The 21,182-nt window shown below is 41.2% G+C and overlaps 1 protein-coding gene across 1 annotated transcript in view; it reads left to right on the top strand.

The window, feature by feature from the left end:
* Nucleotides 1–21,143, top strand: part of taok3a (TAO kinase 3a) — a 68,649-nt gene extending 47,506 nt beyond the window's left edge. The window contains 11 exon segments of the mRNA XM_044196554.1: nucleotides 1,201–1,368; nucleotides 2,513–2,710; nucleotides 4,787–4,924; nucleotides 11,082–11,318; nucleotides 12,542–12,670; nucleotides 13,685–13,888; nucleotides 14,576–14,815; nucleotides 15,322–15,534; nucleotides 16,050–16,232; nucleotides 19,781–19,936; nucleotides 19,938–21,143. Coding sequence (XP_044052489.1) covers nucleotides 1,201–1,368; nucleotides 2,513–2,710; nucleotides 4,787–4,924; nucleotides 11,082–11,318; nucleotides 12,542–12,670; nucleotides 13,685–13,888; nucleotides 14,576–14,815; nucleotides 15,322–15,534; nucleotides 16,050–16,232; nucleotides 19,781–19,936; nucleotides 19,938–20,027 — 1,956 coding nt within the window. The 3' untranslated portion in view covers nucleotides 20,028–21,143.
* Nucleotides 21,144–21,182: the final 39 nt, after the last annotated feature.

Genomic DNA, 21,182 nt, shown 5'->3' with positions numbered 1-21,182 from the left:
AACTTTCTTGCTGTAGGACTTTCTTGTAAGAAATCTTTGGTTGGCAGTATCCAGTGTGTATACAATATGGTCCTATTATACTTTGTATCCCACAGATTCTGTTATTATCCTTCCAGTTAAGTTAATGTTTGTAGGCCTTCTGGACAAAAAATTCCCAGATTAAAAGATTGAAACCTCTCAATTAATTATCAGCATATTACTCAATGGTTGTTTTTGTTTCTTGATATAATTTAATTGAAGCTGGCATTAATTCTGTGCCAAGGCAAATACAGTTATGATATTATTTATTGGAATGAAAAGGATTAAGAGTATTTATGAAAATCGATTTTTACGGACAATCTTCCATGTACTAGAGTGTGTACTAGAGGATGTGAGTGCTGGGACTCCCAGGATGGGCTGAGCAACCTACAGGCGCCCTCTAGTGATAGTCACAGTTGTGGTGCTCATTGAAATATTACACTGGATGAAAGAAGTTGATGGCAATGCAGTCCTAAAGTGTAAAATTAGATGTCTTTTAAACACAATTTATAAGACCTGTTACGAGCAGCAATGTGTATGTCAAAGTGTAAAAAAATGTCCTGCAGCTATGAAATGTTCTCAAACCACAGTTGTCATATAGTGCCCATGCGCCAACGTGCATGCTGCCTGTTACCATAGCTCCGTCTCGTCATCTCACTCTGACGTGATAGTGAGCAGCTGTAACAAAAGAGTTTCCCCTCGGGGATCAATAAAATATTTCTGATTCTGATATTTACTGAGAAGTAACTAACCTTGTATCATTGAAATTCCCTGCGTCATTCCAGCAAACCTAATTTCCCGAATACATGTTTATTGGTTGCTATTAATATTTTAATTAATAGGTTAAATTGAAATAAAGTGTAACATGTAATCTATAACACATATTTTCAGGTGAAAACTTTGGAAAAACACAAATGCAAATTGTACTACAACACACAGACAAATTAAAGAGTCCATTTCCAAATTGCTATTCAGCTATTTTGACAAAAAAAGTCATTAGCATTACCTGAAATTAGCCATTTAACATCCATAAATTGTATGTTATGAAGGCTAAAGTTAAAACATAATTTTAATTAAATCAATTACTGTATAAAAAAGGTTATTTTTAAATGTATAAACCAGTTGTTCCCTTCTTCTGACCCAGCTAACTAACTCACTTTCTCCCTCTTCTTCTCTGTCCAGCATGATTTTGTGCGTCGGGAACGCTCGCCGCGCATTCTCATCGATCTCATCCAGAGGACCAAGGATGCGGTGCGTGAGCTGGACAATCTGCAGTACCGCAAGATGAAGAAGATCCTCTACCAGGAGAAACACAATGGGCCCATGGGAGAGAGCCAGGAGGAAGAGGAGGTGGGAGGAAGAGGGAGAGGGAGGAGAGAAGGGTTAATGTAAAAGATAAGGGGGAGTTGATTGGACAGAGTCTCAGTGGAAAAAGAAATCATACAGAGATGAGAACAGACTTATCTTTTGAGCTCTACTGCAGAGTATCAATTTCTTATTGTAATTTAGCACTTGTATTGCCCTGCAGTGTGAGAGTTTTTCATTTAATTTGAGTCAACATGCAGGACTCTTCGAGCTCAGATTCACAGCACAAAGGGTGAGGACAAGATAGTTTGTCTGAAGTGATGTTAATGAAACCCCAAAAAGGCACTTAAGTCACAAAGGGGGAGAAACCAGATACTGCGCTTAAGTAGGCCACTTATCTGGCCACTTAACTGCAGTTTTTTCAGTTCTAATAACGTTGGATAGAACGCAGAAATACAGTTGGTGGCTGCTCCAGCACTTTGATACCACAACAAATAGGAGCCTTCGTCCTGCAGCCACGGTAGCCTGACATTGAGATGAAATGTCCCTTAGTTGACCTGGCCTGAGACAGCATGGACAGCCAGCAGCCACAATTTTGTCATCCTACACCACGTGAAGCAATTCAGAGCAGCCACCAGACCTCACTGCAACAAGATGCCGCTGAAGGCTTTACTGAGAAAACATGCAGTCCCAAACCTCATTTTCTGGTTCCAGGGGAGACGCACTGCATGTGGAAGCGCTGATTATAACACTATAATATAGTCTGTTACGGCAGACTTAACTGAACTGTCTGCTGCACCTAAAAGCTATGTTGTTTGATTCCCTTTATCTATCATGTACACACACTCAAGTGGCCTTCTAATCTGAAGACATCTCAGTCAGAGCAATGCGCATTAGCATAAAAATTGACACAGGTGAATGATACAAACACACATGTGAACAACTTGAGGTTAATAGGCAATTTAGCATGACTTTGACTCTAATACACTCTAGACGTCATTAGTTAATTTCCCTGTATTGAGGTGACTGCATTTAATGATACAATTTGGAGAAGCCTGTGTATATTGAGGGTGAAGTACACGGGAGTCAATGTGTGTATATTTGTATCTGTGTATAATTTCACTCTTGAGTGTTCACTTGCGGAAGCATGTATTTATGAAAATGTGTGTGTGTGGACGTTCATTTGCAGGACAGCGAGGCAGCCAGCTGTAAGATGAACAGCCTGGGCAGCAACCACTCCATCCCCAGCACCTCGGTCAGCACGGGCAGCCAGAGCAGCAGCGTGAACAGCATGCAGGAGGTGCTGGACGACAGCTGCTCTGACATGACCATGATGCACCCCCAGGACTACAGCAGCACCCTGGAATCCTCCCCACACATCAAGAAGGTAAAGTTCAGGGGTGAAGGTTGGATGGTGGGAGGGAGGGGGTGGGTATTTAAGGCTTGATGAAGGACTAAAAGTCACACCAAACCACCAAACCAGAGCTGGAAACTGGAAAGCTGTGTGAACAGTTCTCACTGGTTCCCAAAATCTTTCGTCTGATGAGATGAGCTCAAGTACCCTTTCATCCGACGCCACCTGTCATGTTCCAAATGTGTTCATCTGAATGTATTTTAAACTGGACGTAACTTAACACTATTAATAATATAAAAGTGGACACATTTTCATACATCTTTTCTAAGATGTATTTCGACTTCTCTGCCTGCTTGCTTAATAGTCTTCACAAAATCTTTAATAGCAGCACTTGGAGTTAAGATGTTTCAACTGATTCAGGTTGGTGGGAGGCATGTCCCACGGCACAGTATGGGATCCATACAAAGTTGTGAATAACATATTTACTGCACCATAATGTTATGTCAACCAAACAAAAAGACAATAAGCTTTAAACACAGCAGAGTTAAGACATGTACTTTTAGTAATCAGAATTTTGGCATAGCACAGACTCGCCACTCATGATGATGCCACACCTTTAAAGTGCTGCTGTTGGTTGAAAACTGCATTTGAAATTGAGTATTTAGTTAATGCTGTCTAAATCCTGTCCAAACCGTCCTGCCAAAATAGTTCAGCACAGACGAAACACTATAGGACACTATGCAAAATATTGTAGGAAAACATCAGAAAAGCTTGCCGCTGCTCCGACAATAAAAATAAATAAATAAATCCTATGTGTCGGACTAAGAGAGATGGAGTGTTATGTGACAGGAAAAAATACTTGCAACCTGTATGGCTGCTCAGTCTTGGTGCCCTAGGGAAACTCTACCTTGTTTTAAAAACTTATACATTTTTTAAAAGGTTACTAGTTATGGACAGGTGTTTTACTGGTCGCAATGGCCTCGGTTTGATAGTTATTGTGCGCTTCCTAGAGCCAGACGGCAGCGGTTTACAAGGTGATGCTAAATTATGCACTTTTATATCAAATCCCAAATCAGAATTACCACAAAAGTCTAATTAGTTATTCATTCACACAAGGCCTATGCATTTATTTCCATTCAGGTTTTTGAGATCTTCGTTTTCTGATATATAGACAAACAAACCTAGATTTGTAAGAATTTTAGTAAGCAAGCATAATCAACAAATTCCATGTTACTAGAATAATCACCCCCGAAACTATGGAAACCATCGCCACATTCCTCACTGTTTGGCAGATCGCTTCAAGTTTATCACTGACACCGTTCACACTCCGAGAACAAAGGCTGTGTACACATGTCGACAAGCAGCACACACTCCCCACCATTTCCCCACTTACAGCTCTGTCATCCTGCGCACACACACACACACACACACACACACACACACACACACACACACAGGTCAACACAATGCCTGACATTCTTATTGAATATCTCATATGACTTAAAAATCTGTGAAGAGAGGGCTGTCACTGCTCTGTCATTCTCTTTCTTCATCTGCTCTTTGTATTTTGACAGTGCATGAATAAGGATGTCACTTTATGAACAGACATCCAATGTGTTGTTTCAAGTTCAGGGGCTGAGCTGAGAACAAATGAAAGTGACACATTGTTTTCAGATGCTGATGAAGTTCCCTCTGCACATGAATCAACTCCGTGGTCCCCGGGCTCCTGAAAATGTTCAGTCAGTTTTTAATGGGGGGATTGAGTGTTGACATTTCATCATGTTTTGCAAGGTTACATTTGACACAGTTTTAGCAAATGCTGAAGATTCCTTTTGAAATTTAGATGTCATATGGTTAAAATCAAGGGGGAACTTTGTTATTTAAAAAGTCACAGAAAGATGGTGAAGAGTATAAACATTGGCACAGTTTTTAGTGAGTTAAAATCTGTGAAGTGTCCTGTAGCATCGCACAGTTTTCACCTTCTTTTTTACACCTTGTTCACTTGAGTTCCATTTGTTCTTGTATTATTTTAAAAGAAGACAACTCTGTGACTTAATCAATGACTTGTACTCAGTTTGCATCTCCATGCTGTCTGTGTGTTTCACACAGGACCATCAGTACAACTGGGACGATGGGATCCACAGGGACTTCCGGTCAGGACTGAGGCTGGCCTCCTCCGACAAGAGCAGCCAGGCCCAAAACTACAAGAACCAGGGCCGCTTTGCTACCATAAAATCAGCCTCACTGGTAAGTTTAATAAAACTCTTTTTTTTTTTATGCGCCCTAAGGGTTTCAGGGTCATTAATTTGTGGAACATTCACCTTTTAAAGTTGCTTTGAAAAACAAAAAAAGAAAAAACTACTTCTTGCAGAAGACACATTATTTTCTCAGTGTTATGTTTACACCATAGCAGCATTTTTGTTTTGTTTCTCTTTGTTAAAACCTGTCTGTGAATGTGCTGGTTGAATGTTGAGTCTGGGTGTGATGTACTGTAATGTCTCCACACTGAAGAAATGTGATGTGGATCCATGTTTGAACAAACTGATGTTTTAAAATGGTGTATAAAAGCAGGCCTGTCTTTCCTTTGTAGAGTCTCCTTTTCTTTTTGCTGTTTAAAAACAACAACAACTAAAATCTCTTTTTCCACCTATTTGATATATATATTTTTTAGTTATTTTTCTTCCCGTTAGTCCATGTTTTGGTCTTTACCTCTTCCTGGCTCTTTGTCTCTGCTCTCCAGTTTCAGCCCTGTCTCTGCAACGCATCTCTGTTTCTCTGCTGTCTTTCCTCTCATTCACTTCACTCCTTTTGTTTTCTCCTCTTATACTATGCTTCGCATTACCCCTCCCCTGCCCTCTCGTTTATTTCTTCCTCTCCTGCACTTGATAATACATCATTCTCAAATCTGACTCAATGTTCTGAGTTGAAGGGGGTGGAATTCTCTCTCTCGCTCTCTCTTTCTCTTTCTTTCTCCATGTCTCTCTCACCCTTCCTGTCTGTTGTCATGGAAACCGGCTCTAGTAACTAGTAAGTAGTTGTGGTGTTGTGTGTAAGCGTGTGTGTGTGTGTGTGTGTGTGTGTGTGTGTGTTTTACCCATCCATGACCCCCTGGTTTTAATTGTGAGTCCCGTCTGCTGTCAGGTCTTAAAACAGACATAAGAGAACATGAGTTAAGAAGATATGTGTGTGTGTGTCTGTGTCCTTATACTGTCCTTGACCAGAGCGTGAACCACTGATAGTCCAGCATTGTTTTTTTGTTTTTTTCTTGACCACGTTTCTCCTTTATCTGTATTTGCACGAGACTGGAAATTTCTTTGCTTTTTTATTAATCTTTCAGTCATAGTCACTGGTGACATGCAGTCACATAGATAACCATAGGAGCTGTAAGATTCAATCCAGCTGGAGGTGCTGCAAATCCAGTGGAAAATTTGAGGGTTGGAAATAAAAACATGCCACAGTAAAGTAGGTCCTCAAAAAACAGAAACTCTCAAATTCCCAAATGAGACGATGAATAAAAAGAATCCACCCTAATGCATCTATTGATGATCTACCTTGCATTTCTAGACAAATGTTGTACTTTTCCTTCTGTGGACACCTACTCAACATGCTAAACGTAGCATTATGTCAGTTCCCTTTCAAACATGTGTGTCTCACTGAAACGCTCTCTATCCTCAGAAGCCTCTATGCCAGTGGTTCACAACCTTTTTGACTTGTGACCCCTTAAAACGAAGCAATGGCTACTTGCCACCCCCCGTCACTGGTTGTATGTTTACCAGTTGTGACCAAAGAGTGATTTTCTTTCTTGTTTAATATGAATCATTTTTAGAGGCCTGAAAATGTAAAGCAAACAGTAGAACAAAGTCTGGAAAAAAGCAATGTAATTTAGTGTAGCAAAAATGTTTTTTTCTGCTTTTTTCCCCTGTTACTATGGAAGCATATTACTGGCACTGGCACAAGGTTTGTTATAATTATAATTATTACTATTTTTTTCCCATAATTGACTAATGAAATCATATTTTGCAATATGATGATTTAATTAAAGTTACTATCCCATAATTATGATTTATCTCATTATTTTGACATATTAGCCCATGATTATTAGAAATTCTCTCACAATCCTAATCATAATTCTCCTCTCAATTATGTTGTAATTATGAGGAAAAAACAACAGTCCAGCAGAACAAGCTAATGCCTTGATCTACGGATGCTAGCACAGACTGTGTTTGCAGGTCGCTTGGCCTACTCTTCACCATTTGGCGTGGCTATTTGCTGACCAAGCTAATAGTATTAGCTGCTAACGGCCACCAAGCCAGGTAGCACACGCTAGCCACTAGCCAGGTCCATGTAGCTTACCATAGCTGCCGACCCCAATAAAGTTTTGCCAAACTTTCCTGTCTTCCTTTCTCAAACTTAGCTACACCAAGCTTTGTTAATATGAGAGACAGCCAACCTGGCGCTAGCTGGGGAGACAGATTATATTCTCCCGCTAATGGAGTGTGTTGACAATAAGCCTACCTCTTCCTCGCTTCACACAAGGTGGTGTTCTGGTAAGACACCTCACTCATGTTATCAGAGAACTGGGGTTACAAGACACGTAACCTTACGTTTAAGAACATTAGACAGGTAATTGTATCCTGTGTCCTCTACTCACATTTAACTTAAAAAGAAAATAAATTATTCCCTCTCCCCAACTCTTCATTAATTGCTTCTACTATCATGTATCTGTTGAAGAATCACTTTAAAACCACAGATATATTGCCAGCACCCTACAGAGTTCTAACTCATACATTCCTGTTTTAAAACAATTTTGGCTCATTGTAAACTGCTGTGGATTAAAGTCAAACTAAAATACATCAGATGTACAGTAAGCAGCTGAGGTGGCACACACTGTGTCAGCAGCTCTGTGTAACTGAGGCTGCCTTTCTTAAAAAGAGGTGGCATCGTGCAACCCACACTATCTGTGTTGTGCGATAGCGCCGGTCCTGCCGGTGCTGAAAGAGATGACATCATCTTTTTCTGCCGAGTGCAGACGTCCTCAGATTGGCCTCGACTCACTGCGACTGGAATCAGCAGGTAGACAAAGAGAGATGGAGAGAGAAGAACGGGGGTCCAGATGGTGAGGGGTGATGGAACACCAGAGAAAGGAGGGGGGACGAGAACAGGAAAAGAGAGAGAACATTAACGAGAAGAAGGGATAAAGGAGGGAAAATTAAAAAAGATACCGCCAGTAATAAGTTGCATCCTCTAAAACACAAGTATGCAAATTCCTGAGTGAGAAATGTATGTTGAATAAAACTTGATCATATTTCCAAAAGACAAAGGAGAAAATTGTGGTGATGGAGGGAGATTCAAAGAGATTAAAGGGTGAATGAAAGAGCATGGTGGCTGGAAAAGGTAAAGACGTGGTGGAGGACACAGACGGCAGATATTGGGGGGATGAGGAGGACAGATAAACAGAGGTGAAACAAAAGAGCAGTGCAGAATGAAATCTGGACTGACGGGGAGGGGGGCAAAAAGAGATGACATGAAGTGTTGAGTCCAATCTGATATAGAGTTGGGAAAACATGGAGAGAGAGAGAGAAGAAGAGGAATGAGAGTAAAGGAAGGGGTAAACAGAGAAGAAAAGGACAGATAAAAGATAATGTGGAGAGGGCAAGAAAAAGAGAAGGAGAGCAGGATGAAAAATGATTGAGGGAAAAGGATAAGGAGGGAGGGAAACGGCAGAAAGAGATGGATGTAAAGCGAGAAGGAGAACGAATATGAGACACAACTAGCTTGTGAGAGGGAGGGCAGGGGTTATTATAGGTCAGATGAAGTAACTGGCTGAAGCGTAAGGCTATGTGAGAGACGACATCATTGTCAAAAATTTCACCTCATCTGCCGCTTGACTCGTCTTCAGCTCTCGGGTGCAGGTTATAACCTGACAGCCTGTAAACCTATCAGCACGTCAACAACGGAGCAGCAGATTAGTCAAGTTTAAGACGCATCAAAACATGCACCTTCCCCATCAAGCAGCTCTTTTTGACGACAGTTAAACCTTATAACTCATAGCAATTATTGGTATCTGCTATATAGTTATATAGCAGAAAAGAATTAAGACTTATTTCACAGGTAAATGTCAGAGGTTGTGGTTAAACCAGATGCACCTCTTTTGCATTTGCATCCCTTTTGAGGCCCAAACAAACATATGAGAATACAGAGCCCCCCACATTTGAGCATCTACAGGAAAACAGGACAATAAACGAGGGTCTGTGAAGGCTTTTTGCTTCCCCTCTTTAGCCCGATGAATTCACCATATGTCACTATACATCTGTAGCAACATTTAAAGTGCAGCCATGTCTTCTTCTTCTGTCTCGTACCTGACAAAGAGCCAGTTGAAATGTACTTTTCTGACATGACAGTGTTGCAAGTCTTTTGGAAGAATCAAAACTTTTCTTCTAGTCTCCAATAAAATATTAGCTGTGTAATTAAGAGCTGCTCACTTTATTACTTTTTATTTCACTTACTCACTTAATTTATCTCCTGGCCTAAAATAATTTCAGTGTTCGGCAGAGCATCTTTCATTTTCAGCAAATTGAATGCCTTCTTTTTAACACTGAATTCTGTCAGGAAAACAACCTTGATCTGCTCTGTTAAAGGGTTTTTACTCAAAACATAGGCAGAATTGGGAAAGGAACTAGCTCTACTCATTCCCTGTATGTTATCATTTAGTCCTTTAGGGTGCTACCAGCCAGGAGCACACATTTTTTTATCTTTATATTTTTTTCTTCTTAAAACTCTTTTGAGACTCTTTATGATAATGTGTGTTTAAAAATCAGCAGCCACCACCATCACAGTACTTCTTCTATTCAACAAATCATGCCCTTTCAGTACAACATTACATTTATATATAAATAAAATACAGACCACCTTGAACTGCAAAATAAGCAAAATAACTAAGCTGCTCAATTCCCACTGATCTCACTGGAACATTCACCTTTAGCCTGCATGCCACCCCCCCTCATCTCCCTGAATATGATCTCCTTTCCAGTCCCTGAGCCTTGTGTGTGTGAAAGAGGCCGTCACATGACGTGACTTGGCCCTTTGTGACAGCATGCAGGGTGGCAGCGAGGCAAGTGACTAGGATTGGTAGCTGCTGTTACAGTGGGGTATTGATTCAGCACAGATTATGGGGGGGGGGAGCTAAACCTCCATCTATTTCCACACCAACCCACCCTCACCCCCTTATTCCGTCTAGATGCTCTTATTTTACTTCTCATTATTTCCATTTTTTCTTTTCCCTTCTAACTCTCTTCCAGTCACTCTCCATCTGCTGTTTCTCCTTTGCAATGCCCCCCCCCATCTCTCTGCCTGCTCCTCTCTAAACCCCCCTCTCCAACTTCTCTCACTCTTTCTCAATGAGGTATTCATGTGACCCACCTGCTGTCCGCCGCTTAGCGTTAGCCCGACTAAAGAGCCGCTCTGTGCTCTTGTTGGCCCGCGTGGTCGGCCTGCCTCATTCACAGTTCACACGCCTGCCTCAGCCGCTGCGTGCCCAGGGCGCGAACCAAGGAGAGGGAGGGGGGTCGTCGTCCAGTAAGGTGGGGTCTCAGGGTGGCATCGGAGCTCAGACAGGGTTCTGTCGAGCATAGGATGCTGCACAAGGTTCCTGGATGCTGGTGCACTTGGCTAAAGTCGCCATCATGTTTGGCCTGAGGAGTTCAGGTGGAAGTTATGAGAAGATGCGGAGCGAGTACTACCTAGATGTGGAGAACCCTTTCTGTACTCAGGTTGGTGTGTCGGGTGTAGGTTTTGCTAAAAAAAATAAAATAAATTAATGGGTGACATTACTGTTAAGACATGCCAGTATGGTCCTTGTCTTAGAACACATTTAATTGTAATGTAGCTGTTTAATATTGTTTTTATAACTTTTTTTCTGTCTGGCTTAAACACATTTCAGATCCTTTTGCAGTTGCCTGATCTCTGCAGTGACTGTGTATGTGCAATGGTCAGATGAAAGAGCTTTTGTTGGGCTCTAGTGGTAACTTCATCTAAAGGGATTTCATACATTTCTTTTTTTAAGGTCTTAATTTCCCATCACTGGTTGAAACTTCTTTCTTGCCTCTGTAAAACTGACAAATGTTGCTGACTGATGTAGCAGTCGAAATGTAATGCTTTACAGTATAGAATGAATTCTGCTTTCAGTTCTTGGAAAAGATAACCCGGATAAATCCATATTGCATATTTACATTTACAGGTGGCATGTTAAGCGTTGCTGTTTGGATGCACCCAAATATATTGTTTGTTTCCATATTGACATTTTAATACACTTTTACTCTGTTGTTTATGCGTTAAATAATTTGGTTTTCTGATCAAAAATCACATATCACAGCACTCACATCTCCAAACTTCTGTTTCTCCACAGGTGACCAAGCAGATCCATGAGCATGAGCAGGAGAGCGAGCTGCGAGAGCAAATGTCGGGCTACAAGCGCATGCGGCGGCAGCACCAAAAGCAGCTGATCGCCCTAGAGAACAAGCTGAAGGCCGAGATGGACGAGCACCGGCTCAAGCTGCAGAAGGAGGTTGAGACGCAGGCCAACAACGCCTACATCGAGCTGGAGAAGCTGGCAAAACGCCACTCTGTGCACACTGAGAAGGAGGTGGGATTTGTGAGGGGTGTTACAGTAACCCCTAATTTATTTTACAGATGATCACACAAACATGATGTTTGAATTTGAATGATTCTATAGCTGCAGGAGGAAAGTTTGTTGAAAAGTTTAATTCTGTTAAAAACTGTATTGTTTTGAACCATGAAGCTCCAACCTCAGTCTTACATTGAATGCTAAGGAAAGTTTTGTTAAGACTTTGCACACTGCTGCCACCCAATGATACATTTGATGAAACACAAGGGCAGAAGTGGGTCACAGAATGCCATGCTCTGAAAAACAGGCCGCATATCTCTGTGATTAGCACACAGCGTGCCAGACCAGCCAGGGAGATAGTATATCTGTTCATATACAGTAGACCAGCGTGCACACCTAAACAGCAACATAAACACACAATGTCACATGTGAATGACATGTCACTCAGCTAAACCAACAAGTCACTAGATATTGGCTTACATCTATGTGGTCTGAACATGAGTTGTTTTAGCAATTAAACCTGCAATTTTCTGAATACTTTTATCCAGAGCACCTACTGTGATGTTTTTGTAAGCCTCCTGTATTAGGGCTGGACAATAAACCTATCAAATTACTGACATTATGAATCTCCTATCGACCTAAATTTGCTCATATTGCAATTTTTTTTTAAATGTCTATAAACTGGCATTAGCTACAACAGCCAATAATGTAAAAAGTTCAACCAGCCAATCGGGCCCGTGTCTTTAACTGGTCATATTATAATATAGTATACATGACAAACATATCAAAAGTTAGCTAACATGAGATTTAGGGATGCAACTAACAGTTATTTTAATTGTCGATTAATAGGGGATTAGATAATTTTCCTGATTAATAGATTCATTTTTTTGTCAACAAAATGTTCATGCCTGCTATAGTTTCTGTGATCTCAAGGTGACATCTTTATATGTCTTGTTTTGTCCGACCAACAGTCAAACACCAAAAATCCTCACATCAGAAAATCTGAGACCAGAGTTTGGCTTTTTTAATTAAAAAATTACTGAAACGATTATTCCTTATCAAGGTCAATCTCGAAATGTAACCTGATATACTGTAGATATTAGGTGGTATTGTACAACCCTAGTTAGTATATGACTTTATTTGTTCACTGTTTAGTGGTGAGCTTGTAGCCTGCATTCGGTTAAGGCCTCCATACTAAGCTATCCTTGCCCTGTTTTCCTCCTGTTTCACGTGTCCCCCAGATGAAGACGGCACTGGCGGATGAGAAGAAGTTCCAGCAGCAGATCGTGGCCCAGCAGAAGAAGGAGCTGACCACCTTTCTGGATAATCAGAAGAAGCAGTACAAACTCTGCAAGGAGAAGATTAAGGAGGTGTGCCGCGTTTGTTGCTTTCCTTTTTCCTCCTCAGGCGAGCTCCTTTGTACGCCTCTCTTTGTGTGTGACACATGGTACTGTATGCTGTTTACTGTTGAATCAGCCCTCCTCCACACAAACATGCACATTCAGTACCTCCATGGTACTGAAGTGTTTTTTTGGAAGTTGTGTTGAGTCACTCAGCCTACTCACTATGTACCTACACATGTATATAAACACAAACAAGGAAAACCACAAATCCATATGCACAATGTGCATTTGTGTGCCTCCACAACCTTGAAACTGAGTCCAGAGAATACTCCTGTGGGCCGAGAGTGTGATACACTGTGTTTTCAGTGACAAGATAAGTTACCAAAATTAGGTCAGCACAGTTAAAAGAAAGCATCGCTGGCAGGGACAGATATTCCCCACCAACTGAGGGCTATAACGGAATTAGACACCACAGAGAGCGGGGATCAGGCTCATGTGCTAAGTGCATTAGCTCAAGTTGTAGATTACCTTAAAGCCCACGAAAGAGAAAAAGAACTCATACTGAGGAGGGATAGATTTGGCTGAAATGCTTTTTCAACCCTCCTCTGGCTATGAAAGTCATCTGTAGTACAAGACAGAAGGTCAATTGGAGTTTGCCGTATGTTGTCAACACTTGATATTGTGAACACTTATTTATTTAGGAAGGGTTGTTACTTATGGAGGCTTTGTTTACCTTTACATTCAAAACATGCATATCATGGCCAGTGTAGACTATATTTGCTTTTCACATATCCATAGATAGTCCCAAACTTACCAGTCATTGTATTTATTTCACCAGTTAAACGATATTCGCATGGATAAATAAAACTTTAATAACAGATCAGTTACCCACCCAAAATGTCAACCTACCACAGTTCCAATGAACGGATAATTGGCTACAGCCTAGTGCCACCTCTGGCTATCCTTTGTCCTGTATTTGTCAAAACAATCTCCTCTCATAATTCCTCAATTCCTCTGCTTTGAACTTTCAACCCTTCTCAGGAGATGAACGAGGACCATAGCACACCCAAGAAAGAGAAGCAGGAGCGTCTGTCCAAGCACAAGGAGAACATGCAGCATTCCCAGGCCGAGGAGGAGGCCCATCTCCTGTCCCAGCAGAGGGTTTTCTACGACAGGAACTGTCGCGCCTTCAAGCGCAAAGTCATGATTAAGAGGCACGACTTGGAGCAGGAACAGATCCGAGAGGTGTGGAGGACGTACATCCTTAAAAACATCATGTGCGATTAAATAGGTCGTCAATTAAAAATGGACTTGGTTGTTCATTCAATTGTTAAATGTACAACTCAAGTTCACCAAGCCATATATGTTGAGTTTGAATTTAAGTAAAAACCCTGTTTATTAGTTTTTATTAGTGTTGGTGTGAACAGGCTCAATGTGATCATGAAACCAAAACATTTTTCTCAGCAAACAGCAGTGTGTCTTTAACAATTACGCCCATTGTTCTTTATATCTGTGAGGTGTTTCCTATTAACTATAAGAAGATTACTACAGGGTAAAGTAAGGCAACAATGTTATAATCTGAAAAACTGTTGTGTAAATATGCAGGAAGTCTTAGAAGGTCTAAAAACTTTCTGTGGGAAAATACACAAAACTCTGAGTCCTGTTTTAGGTGATAGTTTTAATTTTTTGGTTAATAGAAAAATGACGTGTTTAAATAGAAAATGAATGAGAAAGATTTAATGGGTGATATTTATTGATTTTGCAGCTGTTAATGGCAGCTATTGTTCTAAACCTGAAACAAACAAAGAGGAAAATTGATTTCTACGTGTGAAAATGTCAATGTCACATTGAAAAGAAGCTGAACAAACGCACTCTGCAAGTCATCCATGCGTCCTTTCCCCCTCTTCCTCCCTTTCCTCCCGGTCCTCTTAGGAGCTGAACAAGAAGAAGACCCAGAAAGAGATGGAGCACGCCATGCTGATCCGCCACGACGAGTCCATGCAGGAACTGGAGCACAGGCAGCTGAAGACCCTGCAGAAGCTGCGGATGGACCTGATCCGCCTGCAGCACCAGACAGAGCTGGAGAACCAGATCGAGTACAACAACCGACGTGAGCGTGAACTCCACCGCAAGCATGTGCTGGAGCTCCGGCAGCAGCCCAAGAACCTCAAAGTGAGTCGACACAGAGACAGTAAAGTTTTCGATCCAGGATTTTATAATTGTGGTGGTTATTGTCACAAGGATGCAGAAATGCAGGGGAAAAAAACCTTTATGAAATGCTTTTGTTAACAGATTCATTTTTCAAATTTTTCTTGTATCTTTGAAAAGACAAATTGGATCCACCTCTGAGATGGCGCAAGCCATGAGCAATGTCTTTTATGTTTTTGGAAGATTTTGATAAAACTGTGATGCAAGATGGATGTAACAAATTCATTCTGAAAAAAACGGCGAAAGAACATACAAAATGTGTCATCGCTGTCATTTCAGTTTGATTTGCTTTTGAGGATAAGAAAGACTAGAACTGTGATTTTTTGCCCCTGGCTATTTTAAACTTTTAACCTTTAGCAGCAGAATTCTTAAGGCATGACCAAAGAGAGAGCGTTAACAACAACAATCTTTAAAAATAATAAAATTGAATACTCTTGAAACTCCTCCTCCTCGTCTGTCCCCTCCACCAGGCTTTGGAGCTGCAGATCAAAAAGCAGTTCCAGGACACATGTAAGGTGCAGACAAAGCAGTACAAGGCCCTGCGCCACCACCAGATGGAAGTTACGCCCAAGGCAGAGCACAAGACGGTGCTCAAGGCCCTGAAGGATGAGCAGACACGCAAGCTGGCCATCCTGGCTGAGCAATATGAGCAGAGCATCAATGAGATGATGGCCTCGCAGGCGGTGAGTGGAGAGACGTTAACGTGATCATTTTTTTCCTGGACAATAATTTGTTGTTCTTCTAAATGCAGGAGTGCATATTTCGAGATAAGAAATTTTAGATTGAGGCCTTTCTCTCCACCTGTTGCTTATACTTTTACATTTTCCTCTTCCTTGTTTGTCCTCACTTCTTGTCTTATATCTTTCTTCTCTTCCTTCCCCCTTCTATTTCACCCTCATTTACAATCTCTCTTCATGTCTTTATCAAATCCCTAACCCTTCCTCCTCCCCTCCCTTTCCACTGTCATTCCTTGTCCTGTCTGTCCCCGTTGCCCTTTCACTTTCTTCCATCCTTTCATCGCCGCCTCCCCTCCCCTCCTTTCTGTCCTTTCTGTCTCTATTCCCTCTTTCTCCTCTCTCTCTCCTTCTGTGTGTCTTATCAATGTACCCCCACCCTCCCCCTCAATCTATCCATCTCTCTCTCGCTGTCTCTTTGTACGTCCCTGTCCCCTGTTTTGGTCCATGCTCGCCTGTGTCAGCTGCGTCTGGATGAGGCCCAGGAAGCCGAGTGCCAGGCCCTGAGGCAGCAGCTGCAGCAGGAGATGGAGCTGCTCAATGCCTACCAGAGCAAGATCAAGATGCAGACCGAGGCGCAGCACGAGCGCGAGCTGCAGAAGCTGGAGCAGAAGGTGTCGCTGCGCCGGGCTCACCTGGAACAAAAGGTGCAGTAAACAGAACGCTCTCATCATTTTAAAGGAGCCATACATTTGATTTTGTTTTACTGCTCTGCAGTGATCGATATAGACAACAAACACAATGGAAGAAGTGTTTTTTACTGTCAACAAGAGAAGTAATGAATTCCCCAAATAATTCAAGGTGCACTCCTTATTAAAAGTGCAAAAAAAATAAATAAATGTCTTTATTGACATGGCTACATGATTTAAAAGAAAAAAAAATTGAGAGAATTGATTCCCTCTCAGGTATAAAACCAACTTATCTTCTGGTCTAAACCCGCTGTTTCATTTAAAAGACCCCCACCAGTTTGAGTTCAAGGCAAGTCCAATCCTTCCACCCAGCTAGTTCAATTTTTAACTTAACTTTAAACACAACCCAGTTTATCCAAAGTGCCTTTTCAACACAGAGAAAAAACTAAACAAAAGAAAGGAGAGGACAAAGAAAAATGTAAAAATAAAAATCACAAATTGTTTTGCTGCACCTTCGAATGCGGTCATTTAAAACACCTATAAACATTTTTGCCTTTAGTTGTGTTGAGACAACACTTCATACCAACTACTTTGCTTACTGAACCCTTTAGGATCATAGATTACTTAAAACTCCTTAAAGACCCCATACAAAGGACACTGTCTGGAAAAGTCTCACTAACTTTAACATAGTGACCCCAACCTGCATAAGAAGACATAAACAAAAACTCAAAACATAAACATACATTTTTAGAAAATCAAAAAATCCAACACCCTTCCTGTCCTTAACTGAGATTGATGTTTACAGTTTAATAACAGTAGAATAATCCTTATTTGTATTCTGTCTTCCAACATCCCCAACAGGACTTACAGTACATCACATACAGGAAGTAAAGAAGCCTTTTAAAGGTCTGAAGTATGCAAGTTTGTAGAAAAACACAAACTGGCGGTAATAAGTTGAAATACAAACAGTCCAGCGCTGGTTTTTGAGCACGCCTCGATGCTTAAGTGAACAGGTCCGGATACACATTTGCATCCACCTCAGCAGGCAGTGTGGGCATGAAAGGCGACCCAGACAGACATTCATGAGTTCACACAGACACACACACAGATTTCCCTCACCACAGGTGGTGATGACAGTGGCATGCCTTCCTGCAGGGAGCAGACAACCATTTCTCTCCCACACACTCCTAATGGTGGTGAAATCTCTACACAACAGTACTGTTCTCTTATTACGACATTTTTTGTCATCCTCTATTTATAATAAGAAACAATGAATACAGTTTAGCTTTTTAGTATAGCTTGTTCTTAATAGGTTGTCGCATGTGTCCAATCTAAATGCCCATAGATATGCTAAAATCATCCCAATGTAAACCCATGACATTTTCATTGCTTTTATTTTGTAATTTATCAGTTATGAAGTGGTATTAATTATGGCATCTGCAGCTGTGTTGCAAGCTTTTGTTATAATTTAACTTTTTCTTACATTTATTTGACAGTTTTAAATCTGTGTCCCCTAATTTGGGTGCATGACACTCCTGATAGAGACACATCTTTTATGTGACTATTCGGACAACCTGCCATGCATACCAGTGACATGCGGTAAGATTAGAACGGCAGAGTACGCCTCCTTCCAAAGTGACCGACGTCATCGCTACAGTCTAGTAGACAGCACTCCGACAACAAAGGAAGAGACGTTTGAAATGCCGCCCTGAACCAGTTCTGCTGGGTCCAATGGCGTCTGAGCGTGCTGCAGTGGTCTGTCGCCATCTCCTGGCTGTGTCCGGATCTGCACTCTGGGACTGGGATGATGTCATGGTTTTTAGAAGCACTATTGTCCTCCGGTTCGGTTCATGGTCAAAGTCTGGAGTTTTCTGTGCATGCTCAGTAGTTGGCCAGATTGCCGTATTGCGCCATGCAGTGCTTTGTCTGCACCTGTGGATGTGTGTGCCGAGCTAATGTGGGTGTTCGGCTGAAAGATCCAGCAGACACAACTCCTGCCACAACAGAACCTGATTAATACAACTTAACACACTTACACCACATCAAAGTCTGCATCCAGATGCACATATCATAGTATGCCACTTCTTTAAGGTTATTTAGTAAGGATAGATAGCTACAGGGGGTGGACAAGCACAGGAACGACTCTGCAGTATCATGAAAACCAACACAATGGCCCTGCGATAAATACAGCATTTGTAAAGGTTACAGCGTGACTGTGTCAGAAGTGCGTTTTGAGGCTGCAGTTTGTACTGTGGTGTATTGAACTGCATTATACTGCAAGGCTTTTCTACCTCTGGCAAATACCAACTACAGAAATTAAATATTAGATCTAAAAAATGATGTTGTATCCCAGAACTGCTATCTTAAAGTACCTACACACTCATGATTCCCAGCCAAGGTGTTTTTACTCATTTTGCTCAATTAGACCTCTCCTTCAGGACTGTGTAGGCATGTACAGATTAAGCTTGATTGACATCTCCCCCACTTTCCTGTCAAATTTGTTGCACCTGTTGGGACAGGACAATTTCAACTTTTAACATCCTTATTAGTAGAAGTATTTGACAAACAAAAATCAGCTCCCACACAATGTCAACACTTAACGGAGCATTTGATTAGCTGCGTTTCGGTCAAGCAACCTTCATTGGGCATTTCAAATAACAAATGACAACAGGTCTGCATATTTGGTAAAGTTCCATAAAATCCAGCAAAGCAACTTTAATCTGAGCAAAGGTTTTACCAGAATAACTGCAAACACTTGTGTGTGGGTGTGCTGGGCCTTTAACAACTCTATACCTTAAAATTGTAACTTTGGTTTGAAAATGATTCTATTATATTCTTAATCCTGGACAGATGAAGACATCCATAAATTATACTATCATATTGCTCCAATCATCTCTCTGCTAGGTTGTGCATTCATAAAGTTATCCCTTTTGGTTTACATTGTAGCTGCGGTGTTTTTGACTTTTTACCTGTTTCTTCTCTATCCCTGTGTAGAAGTTTGCACCTCCTTTTTAATTTGACTGGTCAAACACAGGTGGAATTAATACCACTGATAATGGCTGCATTCCCTTTGTGTGCCAGTTCCAGGGCCCTGGTGTTGTGCATGCTGCCTCACTGATGTCTTACTGGGACATTTAAATTACACATTAGGTGGAACTAATAACATTAATGTCATTGGTTCCACCTATGCTTCTTTTGCTATCACAAGTCAAATTGTCTGCTCAGGCTAAAATATGTCAGCAAGAATATTAGTAAGTTGCACAGATACTATCGCTTTTTTTCTATTTTGAGAATGAATTCGTTTTTGCACACTTGTCTTAAAAAATGTACATTATAAAAAGCGATATACTGTAGTGTTTCTTACATTGCTGTTGCATTTGGACTGTATATTTTACAGATGTTGTGTCTAAATCTTTCATGACAAGATTATACAAAACTAAAACTTTGTATAGAATAAAATCAAAACTACCAAACCCATCATTGTAATGCCAACTAAACTACAAATGAAATAAAAACGAATTAGAAATTTCTACTGAATATCCCTCATTCCTCTGTGTTTCCTGCAGATTGAAGAGGAGCTGGTTTCCCTTCAGAAGGAGCGAACCGACCGGATCAAACACCTGCTGGAGCGCCAGGAGCGGGAGACCGACAGCTTCGACATGGAGAGCATGCGGCTGGGCTTCGGCAACCTGGGCACCCTGGACCTCCCCAAGGACGACTACAGATGAGGGACTGCCGTCACCGCTGCCGCCGTCTCTCGTGGTCCCCGGGCGTCCGTCTGCCTCAGTACACCCCTCCTCTCCTTTTACCTGACCTGACAGTGCAGGTGTTTACTGCTGCTGACGCCCCCACTCAAACAAACAGACGCAAAAAAAAAAAAAAAAAAAACTGCTCCAGAATCAGATTTCTTGGGCTGGTCAGACAGAGCCGATGGCAGGTTTTAATGCCGCCAAACCCACCTAACTTCCTCCCCCTCCTTGCCTCTCGTGGTGTCACAAGATGACAAAAAAAAATATGCTGGATAACTTCCTGTAGTTGTCATGTTTTTGTAAGAATAATGATAACATAGTCACAGTGTTTCTTGTTTATTGTGCAATGATGACACTTTTGGTGTGACTAAAAGTGGAAGACGAGAGAAGGAGGGAGAGAAAAATGAGGGCAGTTCGATGAGCGAAATCGCTCTACAAACATGAATTTTTAGAGATGATTTCATTTTTTCGTTAGTTTTTCGGTCTCAAGCAGTGCAAAAAAAAAATAATCTCTTGAAGCGATAAATCAAACAGCCGATCCTTCCACAGCCGTCCGTCTGCGCTGCTTCTTTCAACACTTTTTGGTATTTATTCATCAGGACATTTTTATGACAAATTTGAATAATTTGATACTTTGAGAGACAAATATCACGATGTACATACAGGTACGCTTATGATAAATGTGACTCCTTCGGGTGAATTTGATTACTGAGGGGAGGGTGAATCATGGTACTCAATATGTGTATCGTACAGATTTCTCTGCACTGGCAGCCAATGTGAATAATACATGTGACACGTGAACTCCAACTCCCAGCTAGCACAAAGGGCTTAATGTGGGGGGGGGCGCGGGGACTTGTACTTTGTGTATAGAAGGATTTATGGAGAGCTTTTACTTATTTTCGTATTGTATTTTAACTGTCATTCAAATCAAAAAAGAATTTTTAAAGGCGCTTTTTTTCCTCCCCCCTCCTCAGATAGTATTTGAGTCCTCTCAGTGGGATTTTAATTTTTTTTTTTCTTGCTTTACACAATTCTCAAGCTGTGTATTTTCTTATAAACCAGACCAGTATGATGCTTTATTATTGCATGCACTTTAATTTTTTTCCAGGTTAAAAGAAAGCATGAATCTGTCAGAGCTTTTAATTATATTTGTAAATAAAGTGCTCATCACACAAATGAAGGATGTGTTGTTATATATATGTCCAATATGAATTCCTCA

This window comes from Siniperca chuatsi, linkage group LG5, assembly GCF_020085105.1.
Source record: "Siniperca chuatsi isolate FFG_IHB_CAS linkage group LG5, ASM2008510v1, whole genome shotgun sequence".
NCBI lineage: Eukaryota > Metazoa > Chordata > Actinopteri > Centrarchiformes > Sinipercidae > Siniperca > Siniperca chuatsi.
This window is presented reverse-complemented; position numbering and strand designations above follow the sequence as displayed.